Raw genomic sequence first — 24,571 nt, 5'->3', positions numbered from 1 at the left:
GCGAGGTACTGAGGTGGCATAAACCGCGCCTTGAGCTTGTCTTGGAAATCGGCCCAACTGAAGAAAAGGGGCGTGAATTCGTCGGCTTCCTCTAGGTGCGCGGCTAACTCTGCCTCTTGCCATGCCTAGTAACAATTGATGGCATCACCGGCAAGGTACATAGTGTCACCAGGAGGTGTATTTTTCCTGTTGCCCTCCGTAAATAAGTATTAGATATATTTATTTTATTTTTACTTGTTTGTCCCAAAACCGTTGAAAAGGTGCAAGTGGACATTGCATGGCCAGTGTGAAACGGCTGCAGCCAAATGGGTTTCTCACATCGGGGATCTAGGTCGGTCAGACAGGGACTGCCGGGCCAGCTAGCACTGAATTCTGATGAGTATGGAAGCTCGTGTGCGCCAAACTGGAATTTGGGCCACTCGTCAAGTCACTGCAACTTTATAAGTTGAAAGGGGCCAGTAAATTAACCCACATTGTAGACGTTGGTCAAATGGTAGTCTTCAATGATGGTCATGAGACCGATAGGGACGCCATGGAAGCATCTCCTAAAATTTAGGAAACTGCTATTTTTGACCGGAAAATGTGTTCGCGTCATTAGCTCTGGAATGACAAGGGGAACATTTTATTGCTCTGCTGCCAAGTCAACTGACACACCAGTTGAGATATTTTTAGCAGGGAAAGCCCAAACTCGGAAACTGGGCGACGTGTCAGTCTGTGAGCGATTCTGCCACTCTGGGAGGCAAAAACGAGCTGCATATCAACAAAGGGGGCGCCATTTTCAGCCTCAGGTGGATTGTAGCAGGTACAGAAGCTATGGAATGCTTACCTTGCCCTCTATGCACAGTATGGTGACGGGAGTGATGCCCCGCACGCTACATACTGCTCTCTTTCTCCCCTACGTACAGTATGTTATGCCCCACTAGTGGGCTTCTCATTTGACCTATGTACAGTTCTGGGGGTTTATGCGCGTTTGCCAAGGCAAGAGCCTTCTGAACAGGAACCGGATTAGCTAATTGCTAATCCCCCACAGGTACGCACAGTTCCATCACGAAAGATTGCGAGTTTGGAGAGTTTTCTCGTGGGAAAACTTGTCCAATTCACGAGGGAACTGTCCCATTGCGTGCGGGAGCCCTTGGGACACGCGTAGGCGTGTTCACTCCGCTAAAAACGATCCGAAACAGAGAATTACAGCCTGCTGTGTTTTTCTGCAGGTTTAGGGTTTCGCACCTAAACTGCAAGGGAACATCGGGGGAGCCTCGTGAGAGCCTTGGGATGCGTGTACAGGCTTTTGGGCTCCCGGCAGTGAAAAACAGAGAATTACAGCCCGCTGAATTTCTGTGACAGCTCACCAGAAAGCTTCCAGATATCGAGGGAATACGTCCTAGACAAGTGTTTTTGACCTACAGGGGTTTTTGCGCTATTATGCTGTCGAAATCCGGTCGAAAACCTGCGTTTTCAGCCCTCGCCAGGTTTGGACAGCTTTGTGAAAGCTTGTGCTAAGTGGTCGGATCGTCTACCTTAATTTGAATAAAGAAATACCGAAAGGGGCGCCAGTCTTTGGGGCCTACAAGGTGTCGGTCTCGTGTGCGCAGTGACATTCTAGTCGCTGGACGCCAAGGTGGAAAGGTACGTAGTGTACAGTACGGTTTAGGTACGTACGGAACGTACTTCCGTACTGAACCAACCTTTAGGTACGTGATAGGTACGTACCATTTGTAAAAAAAGACAATTACACTAAATTTAAGTTCACAGACCTTTCAAATTCAGCCTCATTAACAATGCAATGCTTAAAATGAACATATTGATCAAAAAACTTAATGACTCAAGATTCAATACTCAATGAGAAAACCAATGACCATAAATCATAAGACCAAATAACAACTACAAAGTTCAAACATCATGTCCATGGCATTAGCCAGAAGTGGGCATATACCATACAAACTGAATCAAGATCCAAAACAAAGTACTGTGAAATACTACAATGCCATAATAACAATAAAAGTCTGCTGCAGCCTGTCCTCCAAAGCATGAAGTCACCAGTGTGCACTAAGACGTGCGGCCTCAAAAGTCTGTGTCAGATGCGGAAGATGAATCGTCGGTAGAGAGCAAGCCCCCATCATCAAGGACATTGCCCTCCTCATCAAACTCAGGGTCAGGCTCAGCATATGTCAACTCTGGTACAAGCACCTCTGCACCACAAGCCTCCTCAGGCATATCAGCAATCTCTGCATGGATGAGCCGGACAGCTTCATTCGCTCGCCTGCGAATGGAGCGAATAGGAAGCTTCCCCCTGCGAATACTCTCCCGTCTCACAGTGTCTGGATCTCCTCCCACCGTGCGTAGAGGAAGGCTAAGAGCTCGTGCACGTAATCTAGTCACACGACGATCCACGCTCTCAAGCTCTCTATGCAGCTCTCTGAGAATCTGCTCCTGCTCGTCTCTAATCTGTCGGTCCACCTCCTTTGGTCTAGGATCATCTACCATTTTCAGCTCTGTCGCATCAACCTGTTGAAGAGTAAAATAAAGTTAAACTGACTTATTTATGGCATATGCTTGCAGGTTGAGTTTACAGTGGCCAACATCAAGGTAATTACCTGTTTGGGTTGCCCCAAAGAATGGTAACTCCGCACGAGCCTCATGTTGGCTCTGCACTACACCAACTTCTCCAACCGAGAAGTGCTAAGGCGATTTCGAATCTTCGTGTGTATGAGAGAGTAAGCACTCCAATTGCGCTCACATGCTCCAGCCGAGCAATCCTGCTCAGTGATCAAGCAAGAGCGCAATCATCAGCAAGAGAGTGACAAGTGTCAAGTAATATAAAGATGAAGTTAGAAGTTTAAAATGATATATACAATGTAATCATGGATGGCAGTTTCCTAACCTGGGAAAGGATACGAAGAGCAATGCGTGAGAGGTTGGGAAGACCAACTCTCCCATACGAGTGCCACCACGTCAAAGGATACTTTGTGGCTTCCTTCCTCAAAGAAACTGCTCTCGTGAAAGAAGCGCCAATGCCATTCATGTAGTTGGTGAATTCCTTGTCTATCCCAAGCTGATCATCCTCTGAAAACATGAGCCCAACATACTTTGATTGTTTTGTGCTAAGCAAGGTATCACTCCATAGCTCTGGCGACCTGTAGAGAGGATGAAGCATGGCAGCCATCGCATGTATGGGACGGCTCATGAAAGTCCAGCGGCTCTCAACACATCCCAATAAATCTGATCGGCTGAAATATCAAAACAACTTGTCAATACAAGTTAACTGTTATAACTTAGACTTGATGGTTAAAATAGACAAGTTACAACCATTAGAACATGAGGAACCCTTACCGATCAATAGTCAACAGATCGCATTTGGAAACGTGGTCTTTCATCTGCATAAACAGATGATAGACTAGTCCCAAGGTCGATCCCTCCATATCCGTCAATCGAAGGAGGACGTAGACTGGCTTGAGTGCCACTGAAAGAGCGTGCACTTCCTGCCAAAAGCTCTCATCAAGGATCCGCCTCTGCAAGTATTTTGTAGATTCATCCTGCGATCTTGACATGCCTCGCCATTTTGGATCCACCACTGTCTGTAGTAGTGGATCTCTAAGTTTGTAAAGCCTCTGTAAAACCAAGTAAATGTAGGCAAACCTGGTTTTTGAAGGTCGAACCATATCCAAAGTGCTATGGCTGCGGAAGATAGCAAGAGCCTGATGTTTCTTGCGAAAGAATGTGGTGACCTTGACTACATCTGCAACTATGGGTTGCACCCATGAAAGTTTGCCAATATCCTCCATGAGCAAATCCAAACAATGTGCAGCACATGGAGTCCACACTATGCCATGAAAATGTTGCTCCACCATAAATCCCATTGCCTTGCAATTAGCTGCATTATCTGTCACCACCTGCACAACATTCTCCTTGCCAACCTCCTCTATGGCTGTTTTGATGTGACCAAAAATAAACTCAGCCGTGATCTTTTCCCCTAGTTTTCCTGCATCCACAGCACGCAAGAAATAGGTGCCCAAAGCAGAAGACACAAGAATATTGATTATGTGTCGTCTGCGTATGTCTGCCCAACCATCTGAGATAATGGTGCATCCAAACTCCTTCCATCCAGCTTTCACAGGCGTAAGCGCCTTGTCAATTAAGGCCTTTTGTTCATCTAACATAGTGGTGCGCATCTTTGTGTAATCAATACTTGTCCATGTCTCAGTAGGCCCCACCTGTGCAATGGCTTTTACCATTCTTTTCCACTGATCTGCGCGCAAAACATTGAAAGATATGTTGCACTCAATAAGAGTGCGACATATCTCCATCTCTGCCACCCTCTGACGCTCTTTCACCCAAGCCTGAGAAGAGATGCGACTGTAACTAAGTCAAACTTTGTAAATAATTAATTTATTTACGAGAAAAGAATTATCTAATTAGTTGTGTGCACACCAGAATAGACCTAGCAGTTCTAAGGCCTCAGGTGAGCCTAAATGCAGGCTAGAACACCTCAGAGGGACCTTAGCAGAAATTACCCTGAAGCCCTAGTGATTGGGAAATCGGGTCTTCAGAAAGGGGTAAGCAGTAGCCTCAGATTTTAGGCTCAGGAAAAATACGCGCGTCAGTACAAGCACATGAATGAGATAGGGTCCTTAGAACAGTGCCCTAAGGCTAATAAAGCTAATAAAGCCTTAGGGTAAGTTTCGTGAAATTAAATTTAACGGTTCGTGCCCGGGCGGGCGGTCGGACAGGTGTGAACAGGTAAAGGCGGTGCAGTGCCCGTGCGGCATTGCGCCGACAGACCTTTGGTGTTCTCATAAAAGAATCATTGGTAGCATTTGTTAGTTAGTTGCACATTTTTAATTAATGAGCTAGAAGTTTTTAAAGTCAAAAGTTGAATGGTTTTTAAGTTTTTAAAGTAAGTGTGCCAAGTGGCACACTTACCAATGCAAACTAACTCTCTCACTCTCACTCTCACCCTCTCTCTCTTCCTAGCGCCCCCTCTCCCTGATGGCTATTTAGGAGCCCTCCCTCCCCCATTTTCAGGGCTGACAGTGCACCTACCCCCCCTAATGTGAGCGTGCTCTACGCGGTGGAGCCCTCCATTGAAGCTTGAGAGCAGCCCCTTGCGACATATGTGGTAGCCTTGTGCTCCCATTGTCAAGAACAAGGGATCTCACAGTCATAGACACCTTCTGGTGAAGTTTCATCGCGAGAAGCTGCCGTAGACGCTCTCTTAGCAGAGTGCGGCTGCTGTAATTCTCTGTTTTCAGCCCCTAATCACCTCGATTAGGGCTGTTTTCAGCAGATCAGCCATAGAAATTCTCTTCTCTCTCCTTATCCTAAGTCTACATCAAGTTTGGCGCGATTCCATCGCGAAGAAGACCTCTGTTTCGGCGTAGGGGTGTGCACAGGTAAGAATTTCAGGTTATGTGCAGAAAATTACAGCAAGCATGTGCGTGTGCATTTTGCTTGTTTCTCTTTTGTGTTCGATGCATGAATGAATGAGCATGAAGGCAACACATAACGGAAGATGGACTCTCCTCTGTGAGAGCTTCCGATGAGCTGTTTCGGAAGATAGACTCTCTTTTCGAGAGCTTCCAACCAGTCTCGCAGAAGAGGGGAAATCCCCTAAGCAGTAAAAAAGTGAAAACACTTTCTCAGTCAGTAGTCAAAACAGAACAGAAGAAAGAATAGAGGACGGGCGTATGCCCCGTTCCTGTGCTTGTAAAGATTCTCCCTTAGTAATAAAGATATTCTCTTTATGGGGGGGGGACCAGCCCATCTTCTGGTCCCCAATGAAGTGTCAAGTTTTCTCGCTCCCTCTAATTCTCTTGAGTATTTGAAGTGCAATTAAACGTCAGTTTACGCTTCCGTATTTTTGTGACAGTGGTATCAGAGCAAGGTCCTCTCTCTCTTCCTGAAGGGATTGACGACTCTTGGCAAACTGCAGAAATGGGAGGACGCGAGATAGAGTTCTCTCTCCTTCAACAGCAGGTGGAAGAGTTGCAGAAAGCTCTCTCCAATCCAGAAGTCCAAAAGATTCTCCATACTCTTGAAAAAGGGAAGAAGAAAATGCCGATGGGGTCGGGAGAAATTCCGCAGAACCCAAAGGCGCCACAACCAAGAAAAGATCCTTTGATTGGAACTTCCCGCATGCACGAGAGGCAGAAGAAATCTCCAGAACGTCATGTGCGGTTTAATCCAAAAGTTCAAGAGCAGGATCCCCCTGATTCCCCTCAGTTCTCTTTCATGAAGGATCTGGAAGACATAGTTTCTCCGGAAGACATGTTTCTCGACGATTCGTCGCAGCAAGAAGTACATTCAAGGGAAAGGACTCCTGTCCCCAAGGAGTCTAAGCATCGAAAGAAGGAGCACCATAAGAAGAAGCACCACAGGCAAAAAACATTCAAGTCGGGAGATAAAGATGTGAAATTCGACACCTACAATGGACGGCGTGATAATGACAAAGCTTTGGCTTTCATCCGCCAATTTGAAGTTGCATTTACTGAAGGGAATTTTAAAGAAAGATCCAAGCTTCGCCATGTTAGTTTGTACCTGAAAGGCACCGCCAGCAATTGGTGGTTAACCCTTATCCTGGAAGATCGCAAACCCCAAGATTGGACCGCTTTCAAGAAGGAGTTCTACGCACAGTTCCTTCCTCCAGACTATGAGGAAGAGGTAAAGAAAGAATGGGATCGACTTTCACAGTCAGAGAACGAAACTGTTCCACGCTATGTGGATAGGTTTTGGGACGTTCTCTTGAAAGTCACTCCATTCAAGAAGATTGACGATTCGGAGAAGATGCGCAAGTTTGAAGCAGGTTTGCATGAAGCCTTGCAAAAGGCTATGAAGCTTTACCCTCGAGGTAACTTGCAGATACTTATGGAATCAGCCCGCATAGCTGATGGAATACATGACAAGGGTACTCCCAGGAAGATGGAGCAAAGCACTTACCATGCCAAGCAGAAGGCTCTCCATGAGCAGCCTACCTCTTCTACTTCTTCTCAAAAGAAGAAAAGAACCGCCTCCGAAGCAGAAGCAAAGCCAAATCAGCCCAAGAAAGGGAGATATCTCTCTCCTGCTGAGTTGCGAACCTACATTAGTGAAGGAAGATGCTTCAAGTGCGGACAAGTTGGTCATATGAAGGGTGACTGTCCAACCAAACCTCCACAACCACCCTCTTCCAATGCAGTCCCAGATGTACAGGGAAATACAACCAAGGATGGAAAAGAAAGAGCTCTTCTCAAAGCATGGGGGAGTATCAACAACCAGCGGGCTCTTATTTTGTTTGACCCTGGTAGTACAGACAACTTCATCTCTACCAAGCTAGCTGACGACCTGAACTTGCAGCCCAATCGTTTCGGAGTCTCTATTCAAGCGCAATCTGCTTTCAAAGGACAGAACTCAAACTCTACTCCAATCATAGGGAAGTTGAATCTAAAGGTCGACAACTACAAGGATCAAGAGTCTTTCTTACTAGCTTCACTTGAAGGATGCGATGTTATCTTGGGAATGCCTTGGCACTACAAGATGCATCCCATTCCTGACTATGTTCAGAAAACCTTATCTTTTGCCCATAAAGGAAAGGAGTATCTTGTACTTGCAGATGCAGGTGATTGGCGTATTCCTATCGCCAATCACATTGCCATCAAGAAAGAAATGAAAAAGTGTGTTTCAGCGTACTTGATTTTTGCAAGAGAGAGAGATGTGTCTGTTTCACAACTTTCTTCCTCTTTAGAGCAAAAAAGACTTAAGTTAATAGAAAGATATAAAGATTGTTTTGCAGATGAACTTCCAAATGAACTTCCACCTTCGCGACCTGAGGATCATACAATTAATTTGATCCCAGGAAGTTCTCCTCCAAATCAACCCCCTTATCGAGTTAGTCTAATGCAGCAAGAGGAAATTCTCAAGCAGGTTAACGAACTTTTGGAGAAGGGCTTAATAAGGCCTAGTACTTCTGCATATTGTTCACCTGTCTTGCTAGTACAGAAAAAGGATGGCACATTCCGCATGTGCATAGACTATAGATCTCTAAACAAGATCACAATCAAGAATCGATTTCCAATCCCTCGGATTGACGACATTCTTGATAAGTTACAAGGAGCCAGTGTCTTTAGTCGTATAGACTTGAAGAGCGGTTATCATCAAATCCGCATAGCTCCTCAGGATGTGCATAAGACTTCATTTAGAACAACCTTCGGGTTGTATGAATTTCTAGTGATGCCTTTTGGACTCACTAATGCACCAGCTACATTCAACAGAATGATGGATAGAATCTTTCACTCATACAGAAGCTTTACAGGCGTTTTCTTTGATGACGTCTTAATCTTCTCAGAGACAGAAGACGAACACTATAAGTATCTCGCCTTAGTGTTTGAAGAATTACGCAAACACAAATTATTTGTGAATGCTAAGAAGAGTGAGTTCTTTCTAAAAGAAATCCACTATTTGGGCCATATAGTATCTCACAACCAGGTGAGAATGGACCCTGATAAGATTCAAGCAGTTCTAGAATGGCCTACGCCAACTACAGTACATGATGTACGAAGTTTCATTGGCCGCTGTTCTTATTATCAGCGTTTCATTCGAGCTTTTGCCGCGATAGCAGGTCCCCTCCATGACCTGACAAAGAAGCGGATTCCATTCCATTGGGGGTCTGGACAAAAACAAGCTTTCGAAAAGCTTAAGTATCTACTCAGTCACGGACCTGTTCTCACCGTCCCTGATCTTCGCAAACCTTTCGAGGTATACTACGATGCATCTGGAGATTGTGTAGGAGCAGTTTTGAACCAAGAGGGTCACGCGATAGCCTATGAAAGTCGGCGCCTTAAAGATGCAGAGTTGCATGCCTCCATATACGAAAAAGAGCTAATGGCAGTAATTCATGCTCTTTCCATTTGGAAACACTATCTATTAGGAGCTGATTTTATTATCAAGACAGATCATCAAAGTCTTTGCTACTTTCTCACAGAGAAAGTTATCAGAAAAGCAGATGAGATGGGCCAACTTTCTTTCAATGTTTCATTTTCAGATTTTACACACTCTGGAACAAAGAATGCAGTTGCAGATGCTCTCTCCAGGCGTCCAAAGATCAATGCACTAACAACAATTTATCATGAGGAACTAGAATCTCTCAACGAGATGTATCCTCAAGATCCAGACTTCGCCACAATTTGGGCAGATCTTCAAGCTGGTCACTCAAAGCCACCTTATTCTATCAGGGATAATACACTCTATCGTCAACAAGCAATATGCATAGCTCAGCCCTTACGACAAAAGGTGATGGATGAAGCACATAATTCTCCTTATGCCGAGCATCGGGGAATTGTTTCCACCACTAGTGCCCTCGAAAGGTATTTCTTTTGGCCAACACTCCGTGCGGACATTGAAAAATATGTACGTGAGTGTTTAGTCTGCCAAAAGGTAAAATATGACAGACATAAAGTTTATGGCAAGCTTCAGTCGCTGCCTGTGCCTAACACGCCATGGGAAAGTATTTCCATGGATTTTATTACGGATCTCCCTCGATCCAAGAATGGAAATGATGCAATCTGGACTATAGTAGACAGATTCAGTAAGCAAGCCCATTTTATTCCAGTAAAGAAGACGATCAAAGTAAAGAAGACGATCAAAGCTGATCACATGGCTAGAATATTTCTAGCTCAGATTTTTAAACACCATGGATTGCCAAAGACTATTGTCAGCGATAGAGATCCCCGCATGACTAGTCTATTTTGGCAGGCATTGTTTGAAAACTTGGGAACTAAGCTTGATTTTTCATCAGCTTATCACCCTCAAACAGATGGTCAAAGCGAAATCGCTAATGCCATTGTTTTAGATCTCCTCAGGTGCTATGTTTCGGAACGACAATCCGAATGGGAACAGTACTTACCAATAGTTGAGTTTGCGTATAATAATACCATACATTCCTCAACTGGTAAAGCCCCCTTCGAAATTATTTACCGGAAGCCACTCTTACTTCCTATTATGGTGACCAAAGAAAACATCTTCACCGCAGATGAATTTGTGCGCAATATTGATATTGCCCATCAACAAGTAAAGCAAGCGATTCTTCGTACTCAAGAGTAACAGAAGAGAAAAGCAGACAAGCACAGAAGGAATCTCAATCTTGAAAAAGGACAATATGTCCTGCTTTGGTTTGAGAAAGCTAGATTGAAAAAGCGGGCCGGCAAAGGGAAAGTTGTCAAACTTTCCCATAGATTCTACGGCCCTTTCAAAATTACAGATAAAGTCAAAGATGTGACTTTCAGATTGGATTTACCTTATAATTGGCGAATCCATAATGCTTTTCATGTCAGTCTCCTCCGACCCTATGTTGGACCTCCTCCAGTGGCGCCCGTACAAGAAGATCCTCCAGAAGTCGAAGAGACTAAGAAAATCCTTCAACCTGAACAGATAATACACCACTCGGAGAGACAACTCAAGTCGGGGAGTCTACATCGAAAGTATTTAGTCAAGTTCAAGATTACACTCCTTTAGATGCAAAGTGGATGACTGAGTCCGATCTCAAGGACTACCCTGACATCTTGCACAATTATGTTGACGCTCTACAGTTGAGGTCAACTGTTTAGAACCAAGAGGGATGTAACTAAGTCAGACTTTGTAAATAATTAATTTATTTACGAGAAAAGAATTATCTAATTAGTTGTGTGCACACCAGAATAGACCTAGCAGTTCTAAGGCCTCAGATGAGCCTAAATGCGGGCTAGAACACCTCAGAGGGACCTTAGCAGAAATTACCCTGAAGCCCTAGTGATTGGGAAATCGGGTCTTCAGAAAGGGGTAGCAGTAGCCTCAGATTTTAGGCTCAGGAAAAATACGCGCGTCAGTACAAGCACATGAATGAGATAGGGTCCTTAGAACAGTGCCCTAAGGCTAATAAAGCTAATAAAGCCTTAGGGTAAGTTTCGTGAAATTAAATTTAACGGTTCGTGCCCGGGCGGGCGGCCGGACAGGTGTGAACAGGTAAAGGCGGTGCAGTGCCCGTGCGGCATTGCGCCGGTAGACCTTTGGTGTTCTCATAAAAGAATCATTGGTAGCATTTGTTAGTTAGTTGCACATTTTTAATTAATGAGCTAGAAGTTTTTAAAGTCAAAAGTTGAATGGTTTTTAAGTTTTTAAAGTAAGTGTGCCACTTGGCACACTTACCAATGCAAACTAACTCTCTCACTCTCACTCACCCTCTCTCTCTTCCTAGCGCCCCCTCTCCCTGATGGCTATTTAGGAGCCCCCCCTCCCCCATTTTCAGGACTGGCAGTGCACCTACCCCCCCTAATGTGAGCGTGCTCTACGCGGTGGAGCCCTCCATTGAAGCTTGAGAGCAGCCCCTTGCGACATATGTGGTAGCCTTGTGCTCCCATTGTCAAGAACAAGGGATCTCACAGTCATAGACACCTTCTGGTGAAGTTTCATCGCGAGAAGCTGCCGTAGACGCTCTCTTAGCAGAGTGCGGCTGCTGTAATTCTCTGTTTTCAGCCCCTAATCACCTCGATTAGGGCTGTTTTCAGCAGATCAGCCATAGAAATTCTCTTCTCTCTCCTTATCCTAAGTCTACATCAAGTTTGGCGCGATTCCATCGCGAAGAAGACCTCTGTTTCGGCGTAGGGGTGTGCACAGGTAAGAATTTCAGGTTATGTGCAGATAATTACAGCAAGCATGTGCGTGTGCATTTTGCTTGTTTCTCTTTTGTGTTCGATGCATGAATGAATGAGCATGAAGGCAACACATAACGGAAGATGGACTCTCCTCTGTGAGAGCTTCCGATGAGCTGTTTCGGAAGATAGACTCTCTTTTCGAGAGCTTCCAACCAGTCTCGCAGAAGAGGGGAAATCCCCTAAGCAGTAAAAAAGTGAAAACACTTTCTCAGTCAGTAGTCAAAACAGAACAGAAGAAAGAATAGAGGACGGGCGTATGCCCCGTTCCTGTGCTTGTAAAGATTCTCCCTTAGTAATAAAGATATTCTCTTTATGGGGGGGGGACCAGCCCATCTTCTGGTCCCCAATGAAGTGTCAAGTTTTCTCGCTCCCTCTAATTCTCTTGAGTATTTGAAGTGCAATTAAACGTCAGTTTACGCTTCCGTATTTTTGTGACAGCGACTAGGCAAAGTGGTCTGCGTTGATGTTTCAGATGTACCTTTTTCACGTGGCAAGGAATCCTCACCTTCACCACCAACACATGCTCTCTTCCTGGAAGTAGGGGGTTGCATGGAGGCCGAACCTCCTCCAACCTCTGTCTCCGCACCTAAAGACTCCAGCTCTCCAACAAAAGCATCATGTAAAGCATCCTGTGTGCTGGGAGCACCTCTCAAAGCAGGAGCACCAACAAGAAAATACTCTTGAATAAGCTGCTCCCTCAAAGGTGGTGGTATTTTCTCACATGCACCAATCTGATCAGTGCACCCGATGCCTGTCAAGTGCTTTTTGACTCGCGTAATAGTGCTGGTGTATTGGTCCCCACAATACTTGCATTGCCATAAGCGTGTACCAGAACCTTGCTGAGAAGTGGTCGTGATGATCCTCAAAACATTGGTGTGGAGCGACCAGTTGGGGTTGGTTTTACGCGGCATAATGAATCCTGCACATTGCAAATGCAAAAGAGTGCACGCACATGAGAAGTACGGAGTGCGAGAGAAGAGTACGGAGTGCATGGTGGCAGAAGCAGTACCTTTTCACGCGCGTAGCTCGGCTCTACAGGACTGTGCACTGCTCTGCAGACTTCCCTGTAACAGAACAGAGACTCTTTTGCTACAGTGGTCGAATAAAAAAGCCTAAGGCTTCCCCCCTTCACACTAATAAGCCTAACCGGAAGCGCTCCCTAGCGGAATTTGTCCGAGCAAAAAACGCCCAAAAAAAAAATTTATGCCGTACTGTACCGTACGATACGTACTGTACCGTACCGTACGGAAAGGTACCGTACGTACGTACGGATTCTACTCTGCTGGACGCAGCTGTGTTCTCTTCCCTTCTCAGTGCTCTGTGTAAAGTTAACAGGTAATTGAAATAGTACCGCCCTCTACGTTGTACGGGCCGGTTATATGGTTCCATCGACGGGATAGTCACTTTTTCTTCAAAAAGTGCAGCGTGGATTCTTGTGGGTGAAAGCAACAGAGAGCTTGTCGATATGGCAGAGAAGAGAGACCAAGTACCTGAAGAGGGATCTTCCTCACATGGCACAGAGAAAATTCCTTCAACTCTTCAAGAAGAGGACAGGTTGTTTAGAACTCAACTGCGTTGTTGCATGGACATGTTTCAGCAGTTGGCTAACAACCCAAGGATGCAGGAATTCTTACAGGCTCCGACACAGGGTTTTCAGCCTCCTACACAGGGCATGACTGAGCCGTTGCAGGAAAAGGATATTTCCAATGCGCAAAGGACTCATGATGCTCGAGGGAAAGCCCATGTGGTTGAGCAACTAGCGGTGTCCAATGATCCAAAGCAACTTGCTTTAGCTGGACAGGAACCGTTTGTGAATGGTCAAGGGAGTAATGAACAGGCTATGCGTCAGACCCTTCCATTGCCTAATACTTATCCTGGTTATTTTGGAGGTGGTTCAGTGTTTCAAGCTATGGCTGGACCTTCCACAGGTTATATGCCAGGGAATGTGTTCGGGACGATGCAAACAGGCATGGGTAACCCTATGTACGCGAACATGGGTGTCCAACCTGGTTTTTAGGGTGCCTATGGCCAGTTTCGAGTGCCTGGAACACAATTTGGTATGGCTGGTTTTTCGCAGCCATACGTACAAAATGCAGATATGACAGGGAAAACAGTTGATGCGAGTGTTGGAATGAACACTCATGGAGCACCACTGCTACAGGCACCTGTTTATGATAATGTGGCTCCTTTGAGTCAGCCTAAGGATTACAAGGAAGGTGGGCAGGGAGTGAAGTTTGAAACTTTCAGAGGAACTGAGGACCAATTAAAGGCTTTGACCTTTATACAGCAGTTCGATGCAGCTTATGCTGGAGGCAACTTCACGGAATCTTCAAAGATACGCAAGGCTGCCACTTTCTTGAAAGGGAATGCGCTCCAATGGTGGACCGCATTGTTGAACCAGGGTCAAGCCCCAACAACGTGGGTCCAATTCAAACAGCTTTTTGCGCCTGCATGGTTGACAAACACTTTTGAAGTGGATGTGATGACAGAATGGCACGAGTTGAATGCTAAACAATGTGCGGATCTGGAAGAGTACAATAAACGGTTTTGGGCCGCACTGTTGTCAGTCACCTCTTACAGGTTTGTGCCTTTGTCAGAACAAATTGAGAAGTACTGTTGCGGATTACCCAAGAAAATCAGGTACTACTACACAAAGACTACTGTCATGAATATGTTTCAATTGATAGAGAATGCAAGAGTGGCCAACAATCTGTCGAAGGGAGATTCCGATGGATTTAATAGCCACAAGAAAGGGGCCCAAGGCAAACAGTTTTCAGCCAAGGGCAATGTTGCAGCAAAGCCTTCTGAGTCTCCTGCAAAGAAGCCCTCCACTCAAGAAGCTGATACGTCCAAGAAGCAGTCTAAATCTTCTTCGGAACAAGGACAAGGACAAAAAAGGCATTTTTCTGGCAAAACTTTTCAAGAAAGGAAAGCTCTTAGGGAGGCCAAGAAATGCTACATTTGTGAACAGGAAGGACACTTTGCAAATGAGTGCCCACAGAAGAAGTCACAGGATAAGGATGACAAGTCAGACCATAAAGGGAAGAAGCCAAAGCCGAGTGCAGGACTTGTTCCAGATTTGGTTGGAGATCAGCCAAACACAGATGCCACGAAGCTGTGCAGAGCTTGGGGCAAAGTTAGAGACCAGACAGTGCTGGTTTTCTTTGATCCAGGAGCCCGTGCAAATTTCATATCACCAGAATTGGCATCAAAGTTGGGCATTCGTGCAGAGGAGATGGGTATGACAGGCGAAGCAAGTTTGGCATGCCCAGGACATTCAGAGCCTATTACTCCCATTCTGGGAAAGCTTCGTCTGCACATTCACAGCTATGTGGATGCGGAAGAACTTCATATTATGCCGCTTGAGGGTTGTGATGTGTTATTGGGTATCCCATGGTGTTACAGGTTGCATGCTATGGTGGATACTTACAACAAAAAGATTACCCTTGTACATAGAGGAAAGACTCATGTCCTTGATGTAAAGCTTAAAGGCGAGTCTGTTCCAGTTGTTTCTGCTTCTGCTATTTCATCTGTAATAAAGAATCATCTTTCTACGTACTTGATCTTTGCAAAAGAAGTACCTCAAGTTGTATTTAATTTGTCTACCTTAGATAAAGACAAGTCAACTTTTTTGAGTGGTTTCAGTGATTGTTTTTCGGACTCTTTGCCAGGGGAGTTACCTCCTGAGAGACCTGAGGATCATACTATAGATCTTGTGCCAGGTTCTAGTCCACTGAATAGACCACCATACAGGGTTAGTGCAGCCCAGCAGAAAGAGATTATGGGTCAGGTCAACGAGCTTTTAGAGAAGGGGCTGATTCAGCCCAGTTCATCCCCTTTTTGTTCGCCTGTACTCTTAGTGCAGAAGAAGGATGGTTCATGGCGCATGTGCATTGACTATCGCGCCTTGAATAAGAATACTATCAAGAACAGGTTCCCCATACCGAGGATAGATGACATTCTTGATCGGCTTGAGGGAGCGTCATTGTTTACAAGAATAGACCTAAGAGCGGGTATCATCAGATACGCATGAGACTAGAAGATTTCCATAAGACTGCGTTCAGGACAACATTTGGTCTCTATGAGTTTCTTGTCATGCCATTTGGTCTCACAAATGCTCCTGCCACATTTAATAGAATGATTGACAGAATTTTTAGACCACATAGAAACTTCGTGGGTACCTTCTTTGATGACATGATTGTCTACTCAAAGTCTAAAGAGGAGCATAGGGATCACTTGACCGCAGTTTTCAATGAGCTACGCAAGAATAGGCTACTCATCAATGCGAAGAAAAGTGAGTTCTTTTTGAAGAAATTCACTTCCTTGGGCACATTGTTTCAAAGGATGGGGTATGCATGGATCCCGCTAAGGTGGAAGCAATTAGGTCATGGCCAGACTTGAAGTCCGTACATGACATTCGAAGCTTTCTAGGCGGTTTATCCAAAATTTTGTTGAGATTGCTTCTCCACTCCATGCACTGCAAGGAAAAGGAGTTACTTTCAAGTGGACAGCCAAGGAAATTTTAGCGTTCAAACACTTGAAAGAGAAGCTAACTTCAGATCCGGTAATTATTTTGCCAGATCTTTCTAAACCTTTTGTCGTTCAATGTGATGCGTGTGGCCATAGTCTTGGTGCAGTTTTAATGCAGAATGGCCGAGTAGTCGCATATGAGAGCAGAATTCTTTTGAAGACTGAAAGGAACTTGCAAGTCTATGAGAAAGAATTGCTGGCAGTAATTCATGCTCTCACTAGTTGGAAACACTATTTGCTAGGGGCTGATTTTGTTGTCCAAACGGATCATCAAACCTTGCGATATTTTCTTACACAGACGAAGTTGTCTGAGAAGCACATGCGATGGGCAAACATCTTGTCAATGTTCCATTTTCAGATTGTGCATGTGCAAGGGAAAAAGAACGTGGTGGCTGATGCGTTGTCACGAAAGCCCCAAATTTCAGCAGTGTCAATTCCGTACCATTGTGAACTAGACGAAATGAAGACACAATATACTGAAGATTCAGATTTTGCAAGGATCTATGACCAGCTTGTTGATGGGCAACATCATGAGCACTATATGCTTAAGAATGACTTTCTCATGATGCATGGAAAGTTATGCATTACTAAACAGTTACGGCCAAAGATTTTGATGGAAAGTCATGCTCCACCTTATGCTGGGCATCGTGGAATTGATGCGACAGTGAAAGGGGTTGAGGCATTCTTCTATTGGCCAGCTTTGCGTCAAGATGTTGACACATTTGTAAGATCATGCTTAGTATGCCAAAAAGTCAAATTTGACAGACAAAAGCAACCGGGATTGTTGCAGCCATTGCCGATCCCTGATAGGCCATGGGAAAGTATAGCAATGGACTTTATCTTTGATCTTCCAAGGACGCAAACAGGAAATGATGGGATTTGGACTATCATTTGTAGGTTCAGTAAGCAGGCCCATTTCATTCCTGTTAGGAAGAAGATAAAGCCAGAACACATGGTCAAGATATTCATGAGCAATATCTTTAAATATCATGGGATGCCTCAGTCAATTGTCAGTGACAAGGATCCACGTATGACGAGTCTTTTCTGGAAGGCATTGTTTGAGAACATGGGCACTACGCTCAAGTTCTCTTCTTCGTTTCATCCGCAAACTGATGGACAGTCAGAAGAGGCAAATTCTACTGTCTTGGACCTACTCAAATGTTATGTCTCAGAGCACAAGGCAACTTGGGAACACCATCTCCCATTGGTTGAATATGCTTACAATAACACTGTGCATACATCAACAGGTAAGGCACCATTTGAGATAGGGGAATACTGAACTGGATCTTCTCTGTGACTGGGTTGTTGGAGTCCGAATCTCGGCTTGCGCCACTTCAGGCACTACCAACATCTTTGGCTGGTTCGGACTTCGAGGCAAGAACCTATTGAACTAATTCTTGCGTGCGGAGGTCCCTTTGAATCTCACGATCGGCCTCCAAGGCCGTTCGTCTTGCTTCGGCTTCCTCCTTTCTTTGTGCTTTTCTTTCTTTTCGTGTTTCTTTTCGTGCATCGCGCTCGCATTCCAAAGCAATGCGAGTCGCTTCTTGTTGTTCTGCTTTTCTTTCTAGTTGTGCCATCGCAACGCGATTCGTTTCTTGTTGTTGTGCCATCGTCTCCAACATCGACTTGACCATCGCCTCCATAGGATTTGGTACAACTCGTGGCGTAAATGGAGAAGAGGGAGGGTCGGAAAAACCTCCTAGTGGGGAAAATTCTTCGCCGCCTCTCTCATGCTCATTACCTCCATGCGAAAGTATCCATGCCGCTTCGGGTGATGACCATGCACTGTGATCTTTGGTTCTTAAGTTCACAAGGAACTTGGGGTTCTTGTGGGTCTTGGGTTCTTGGGTTCTTGAGGTTCTTGGGGTCTTGAGTTCTTGAGGGTCTTCTTTCGCTTGCAATCTGTGTTAGAGAAGGATCTTCTCTTTACCCGAGTTCTGCTCTTTTCCGCGGGCACACCCCTTGGAGGCCTTGCGCTCACACCAAGGTTGCTTTTCCCACCTCACGTCAATTGGCCGGCCGCTAAGTGCACGGTCTGCTCTCAATGAGTGGAAAGAGGCACAAGGGGAGGCTGGACAAGCCCTTCTTTCCTGGGATTCCTGTCACTCTTCAAAACACGCTTAGGAATCCAACGCCCAAGTGAACTTGGGTTCGTGCGATCGCAACAAGCAAAAAACATTCTTGTGATTCTTGTGGTTCTTTCCTTGAGTGATACAGAACACTGCCAAAGCTCTGATACCAATGTAAGGTGCAGCGGAATGAATGTTGAACTTTACTCAAGATGAGTGCTCCGAACTGTGCTCAAGGTTCCTTTTACTTATGTAAGGGAAAGCCTTCCGTTCTTAATGAGAGAGTGCAATGGACACAAATAAAGTGAATGGACACAGTGAATGGAAGTGCATGAGACTGAGAGATAGAGAAGAGAATACGACACCAGAGACGACGTAAAACCCTCCTCCGAAGGCCCCACTCTCTATGGCGAGAGTGGTCTACTTATGATTGCACAAATCTCTACAATGCTTGGACTTGCCGACGATGTCGACAACGATGAGGACGACGACGAGACGGGCTGAAATCTGAAAACTCTAAGGGCTGAAATCTGCAAATCTTTATTTGCTGAATTCTGACTCTATGTCGGGGACGATGTCAATGACGACGATGCGATGACGCGCTGAAAACGCAGATGCTGAAATCTGCGTTTTCCGGGCTGAAACTGCAAACTTCGATGGATCCCACCGTGCGGCGAGGAATTGCTGCGGGAAGGTGAGGTCTGCGAGGTTCAGGACTTCTTCTACGAGTGCTAAACGCTGAAAACTGAAAATGCTAGGGTTTCTTGATGTTCCGTCGCGGTGAAAGTGCAAAACGCTATGCTGATGCAAAAACGCTAGGGCTGAAATTGGTCCTACTACTGCCGGTTGTCCTGCAAATGCAAAACGCTAGGCTTCTTGATGGGTCTTGCTGCTGCCGGGCTGATTTGTTGTGCAACAATCGCCAGGCTGCCTGTAGAAGAAAACGCTAGGTCCTTGCAAATGCAAAAACACTAGCCTTGCTGAGGGGAGGGGTCTTGCTGAGAAGTTGCATGTTGAGCGGTGCTCCTACTGCCTCTTCTACTAGAAAGTGCTAGCGCTAGGTTTTTATTTATACAAACTTAGCAAAATTGCCCTACCTACTTTCCAACAACAGTCACTTGAAAATAATAAGAGAAAAATGTCAAAAATAGGGAAAATAGGTCTATGCACTGTAAAAATGCTAGTGATGGGATCTGACTGGAATCTGATGATCATGTTGTGTGCAACCAGAGGATATGCATCTAATCTAAGTGTCTGGACATGCACAGTCTGCGAACAGACTCACAAAAGTGCCAGATCACTTCCTATTCTAGACTGACTTGACTGAACTGAACCATGAACATGCTGTAGCTTGTCCACGGACACATAGGGTTGGATGTGTCACGTGACACTCTCTCTCTCATGTCCTATCTCTTTCTATCTCAGTAATCTCTCTCTTCTCCACAATTGCTTTGTTCATGTATGTGGCATTGTAGGTGCTCTCTTGTGTCAGAGGATCTAATTGGAGTCGAGCCAAATCGGAGTTGAGGTGTCCACCGGATCTAAGGCCAGTTCTTGTCTTCATTGCATCTTCTACTGCCTATTCTGATATTTACTTGTGATCATTGGATGTATCATGTTTTAATGGGATTTTGTCATTTTGATGAGACTATGATTATGTCTCATGTACTTTTCACTATTCATGATAATTGATTGATTTTAGTGTTCACTGTTTTTCGTAGTTTCAAAATGATGGTAAAGAGTCTCATCTACTTACCATTGTGTAATCTAAGTTTTTAGAGTTTCTTGTTGTTGTATGTAATAGTTTGGACTCAATTGAAGCTATATAAGTTGTTCAATCCTAATTGTTTAGTGTACGATGTCTCAAGTGGTTTAATCTATCTTACAACCGTACGAAAGTCTTGAACTTTATATTTTATGGAAACCTTGGGTTGGAGTTTTAACATTTGTGGAGGAATATGTCACAAACTGATGACGTGTCAAAGCTCTGAAGAATGGAGCCAACTTACAGATGCCGACCGAGGGGCCTAAACCCTAGAAGAAGCAGAAGCAGATTTCCGCAATTCACGCTGGCTTGCTGACGTAGCAGATTGTACGGATTTCCGAAAATTGCGCAGACATGATGACGTGAAAGACTATACGGATTTCACGTTTTGCGCTGATTACTGACGTGACAGTTGTACGGAATTCCGTGATTTATGCTGGCAGCTTTTTGGCATTGCTTTTGGACCAGAAGCTTTTGAGCTTGAAGGCTTTTCATGTAAACTGCTTTTGGGGCCTAGCCTCCTAGGGCCTTTAAATATGAGGCCATGGACTCATTCTTTAGCACGCTTCCTGGAGAAGGTGCAAAGTCTGGAGTACTAGCTTGTACTTTGATGGTGCAATATAAAGAAATATCAAAAGGGGGGCCAAGGTTTGGGGCCAATACTCTCGAGGGTGGAATTCCACCACTCCGTGTCGCATGTGCTCTCTCTCTCTCTCTCTCTCTCTCTCTCTCTCTCTCTCTCTCTCTCTCTCTCTCTCTCTCTCTCTCTCTCTTCAGTTGTTATTGAAGTGCTAAAAGTTTGTTCAATCTGTTCTTTTCTATTGGCACCTGGTGCCCGTCTTGTGACAGTGGTATCAGAGCATGAGGCGTGTGCTTTTCTGATAGCATACGAGTCCTACAAAAGAGGAGACAGAGCTATTGGAATTTTATTTGAAGTATCTCAAAGTTTTAAACGCAAAAATACTTAGCGAGCGAATTTTGCTTAGGCAACATGATGGAAGAGGAAACAAAGCTATCCGAGTTTGTTTTGGGGGGGAGGGGGGAAAGGAAGAGAATGAAAAGGAGATAAGTTTACACTAAACGTGTTTCGCTTAATAAGCTCTTCAGTGGTGTAAACAATAGGAGGATATGAAGGGGGTATAAATAGTGAGGTGTGGCTTAAAAAACTACATCAAGTACCATATTGAAGAGGGGTAGTACCTACTGAAAGATAGGTTATGACCAAACTTTAAGTGGGTACTTTACAAAAAAGGGAGGGAAAGGAAGAGAGTTGGTAGGGTGATAAAGTTTGTGGAGGGTTTGCTTAAAGGAGTGGTCAAGAATGTACAAAAAAGGAAAAAATCCAAGGATGTTGACCCGTCTAGGAATGGATGGATTTTTAGAGCGGTTGTACATATCCAAGAGGCCGAAGATTATCGAAGTAAGCTGCGGCAAGGTTTAGTCAAAAAAAGAGGGTGCAATTCTTTTTTTTGGGGGGGAGGGGGGATTTAGAGAGCAAAGTGCCGAGATTGGGCGCATTCATCCAACATATCAAAGGTTTAGGAAAGTGTGCGAGGTCGGTTTGGATTTAAGAAGCTTTGTGAGGGGTTTGATAATGGAACGGAACAAGTTGAGATGGCGTATTAGAGGTGAGAAAGGAATCTTGATGATGGTTGGAGCGGATTTGGTTTTGGACACAGATTGGAGGAGAGAGGGTCTCAGATTGTAGGAAAGGTAAAGAAAGCAAGCTTCCAACAGGGGAGAGGGATAACCCTTAGCTCTTAGCCTAGCAAAGAAAAGGTTACGAATGGAGATAAAGCTTGAAAGAGAGCTTTCTCTAATAATGTACCTCCTAAGCTCTACAAGAATAAAAGCGATCTTTTGGTGTGTAGGGTGCCAGGATTGCCAAGGGATATAGTTGTAGGAATTAAGGCTTTTTTGGTAGCAATGGGTGTCTAGGAATCCATAATTGGCAAAAGAGGATCCCTTGAAAAAATGAATATCCAGAATAAAAGCTTCTTGCGAGGAGATTGCAACGGAGATTTTGATATGTTCTTGGAGAGGGTGTCCATACTTATGGAGAACCTCGTTTAGGCTAGAGAGAGGATCGTCCCATATTCCAAAGGCATCATCTATGAACCTCCTGAAATAGAGAAGGGAAGGGGAAGATAGGAGATTCATGTCTTCCTCTAGAAAGCAAAGAAAGAGGCAAGCATATACAACCGCAAAGTTTAACCCCATAGCGGTGCTCTTAATTTGGTGCCGAAACTCTCCATTGAAAGAGAGATAATGGTGGTTGAGGATAAGAGAGGCTAAGGATAAAATAAAGTGGATCTTAGGGGAAGGGAAGAACCCCTTGATGGAATGTTTAAGGGCCAAGAGGCCATCATGTATGGGGATATTGGGATAAAGAGACTCCACATCAAAGGTGAAGAGGATAATGTTGGGAGGAAAGAAAATAGAAGCTATGTCTAAAACCAGAGAGTGCGAGTCTTTTAGGTGTTGAGTTTTGGACAAAAGAATGGGGTAGAGTTGTGCATGGAGCCATTTAGAGGCGTTCTCCAAAATGTAGCCTTTGTAAGAACAAATGGGACGGCCAAGGAGGATGGGTTTGTGTAAAAGAAAAAAGGGGCAAGGTTTAGGGTTTTCATGCGAGAAGGAGAGGATAAAGGCTCTTTCGTTGCCGGGAAGAAGAGGGTAATTGGTGACAATAAAGGAAAGGAGGGAGTGTACAAAGGGTAAGGGGGGTGTGGAGAATTTAGAGTAGGTGAAGGGGTCCATGAGATGAAGCAAGGCTTCATTACAATACCAAGACCTAGAGAGGATTACCGGACCTAACCTAAATTCTTATCCGTTGGTTTGATAATGATACTACGATCATTTCTTAAGGAAGAGATGGAATTCATTAAAAGAGGATTAGGGGGAAAAGGAGGAAGAGAGGAGAGAAGATTTTTAAGGAGAGAAAAGGTAAGTTCAAAGGTTCAGCTAGGAGATGTGGAGGGAGAGGGAGGATTCCAAAGAGGATTAGAGATAGAAAAAGAGGAGGGAGGAAGAGAGGGTTCATTTTTAAAAAACATTTTAAGTTGTAAACCCATTTCTAAATTGGAGTATGCTTAAAGAAAAGAGGAGAGGGGGGGAGGGGGAGAAGGGGGAATATAATTGAGACCAAGGCCTACAATCCTTTGGAGAGAGAGCGATTGGAGAGGTTATGGTAGGAGAGTTTAGTAACCTTGTGCTCAAGGTAAAACGTGGTAATTTTGCTAAGAGACAATCTTAAAAAGGTGGGGGTTAGTGAGGGGGAGCCAAAATTTACAATGCTTCCTACCCGAGTAGGGGGAGTGGGAAAGGAAAGGAAATAAACAAGAAGGAGGGGTCCAAATATGGAGAAAGAGATGGGCTTGTGAAAAGAGCAAATGGACCCAAGTGGTAGGGTGTTTCTTCCCTACTTCACTCTCCTCCATTGCAAGTTTTTTGAAGTTCTTGGCAAGCTATGCTTAGGGTGTAGAGGCTTGGTTTGTGGTGTGAGAGAGTTCAGGGGATAATTGGAGGTTTTGAGTAGAGAGGGTAAGGGGGAGACGCTAGATGAGGATGAAGATGGGAAGGAGTTTTTTGGAGTGTTTAAAATGGGAGGATTGTAAGAGGGGGAGGTAGAGCAAGGGTGGCCCAAAGGGGGCAAGGTTTTAGGCTTTTTAAAAGGTTGATAGGCATGGTCCTCATGGGGGGTTCTAATCAAAGGGGGGAGCTTCTTGAAGGTTTGTCGAGTGTTATTTCCATGTGAGTTAACCTTTGGAGGAGAGAGTTTGTAGGGGGTTGAGCGGTGGGAGTTGTTAGCGGGCTTCTTTCGGGGGGGCGAAGGTAGCTTTCTCATTTGGGTGGTGACTTCGTGAAGCACCGATTCCCCCACCGTTTCCTCCTTAGGTAAAGACTCCACTTCTTCCAAGATGGAGGATTGGGTTCTCTTCCTAGCATTGTGTGCCACTATGCTTAAGGAGGAGGCCAAATGGCCTTAGAGAATCTCAGATGTGCATCAAAATCGTTGAGGGAGATTTGCTTCCAAAGCAAGAGTTGATTTGCCCAAGTCGCGGGTTGCACTCTTGGGAAAGAGATAGGTGCAAGCTTTTTGGTGAGGTCCTCAAGCCTCTCTTCCACAAGATCGTGGTATTCATCAAAGGAGTTTTGGAGGTTATGGACAAGTAACTCTTGGGCTTGGATGTAAGCTTTAGTGCAATCTAATTCGAATTGGATATTGAGAGCGTTAAGCTTGGCGCTTAAGAGTGCTTGAGCTTGAGAGTCTTCTATGGTAAGGAGGAGGCTTCATACAAAGGCTATGTGGTGCAGGAGTAGATGGCAATAGCAATCGTAATTGTGTGTACCTCACGTCGATTCATTGGGGCATACCGGGTGGTCACTTGTTTTGGCAGCTCGTTATCAGCATGAAGAGCCTTTCCCAGATCACTCTCTCTCTCTCTCTCTCTCTCTCTCTCTCTCTCTCTCTCTCTCTCTCTCTCTCTCTCTCTCATGTCCCATCTCTTTCTATCTCAGTGATCTCTCTTCTCCACAATTGCTTTTGT

At 44.8% G+C, this 24,571-nt stretch overlaps 2 protein-coding genes across 3 annotated transcripts in view; both read right to left on the bottom strand.

Annotated features, from left to right (window-relative positions):
• The window catches only part of EHD1 (EPS15 homology domain 1), a 90,656-nt gene that overhangs the window by 39,900 nt on the left and 26,185 nt on the right, over positions 1-24,571 (bottom strand). The window lies entirely within an intron of this gene.
• LOC147464993 (uncharacterized) lies at positions 1,841-4,396 on the bottom strand. Of its 2 annotated transcripts, XR_015187853.1 has the most exons (4): positions 3,331-4,396; positions 2,882-3,227; positions 2,595-2,756; positions 2,371-2,505 (listed from the first exon to the last, which is right to left on the bottom strand). XR_015187853.1 is itself a non-coding variant. In XM_086510617.1 (3 exons), the coding sequence occupies exons 2-3, from the start codon at positions 2,637-2,639 to the stop codon at positions 2,062-2,064; spliced, it is 489 nt and encodes a 162-aa protein (XP_086366743.1). In that variant the 5' UTR covers positions 2,640-2,756; positions 2,882-3,020; the 3' UTR covers positions 1,841-2,061. The 2 variants fall into 2 exon arrangements, 1 of the variants encoding a protein (XP_086366743.1); XM_086510617.1 differs by lacking the exon at positions 3,331-4,396 and having other exon boundaries at positions 1,841-2,505; positions 2,882-3,020.

The sequence above is a fragment of the Adiantum capillus-veneris genome, chromosome 1 (genome assembly GCF_014529385.1).
Source record: "Adiantum capillus-veneris isolate H3 chromosome 1, ASM1452938v2, whole genome shotgun sequence".
In the NCBI taxonomy this organism is placed as follows: domain Eukaryota; kingdom Viridiplantae; phylum Streptophyta; class Polypodiopsida; order Polypodiales; family Pteridaceae; genus Adiantum; species Adiantum capillus-veneris.
Note: the sequence above shows the minus strand (reverse complement) of the source record. Positions and strands in the feature narration are given on the sequence as shown.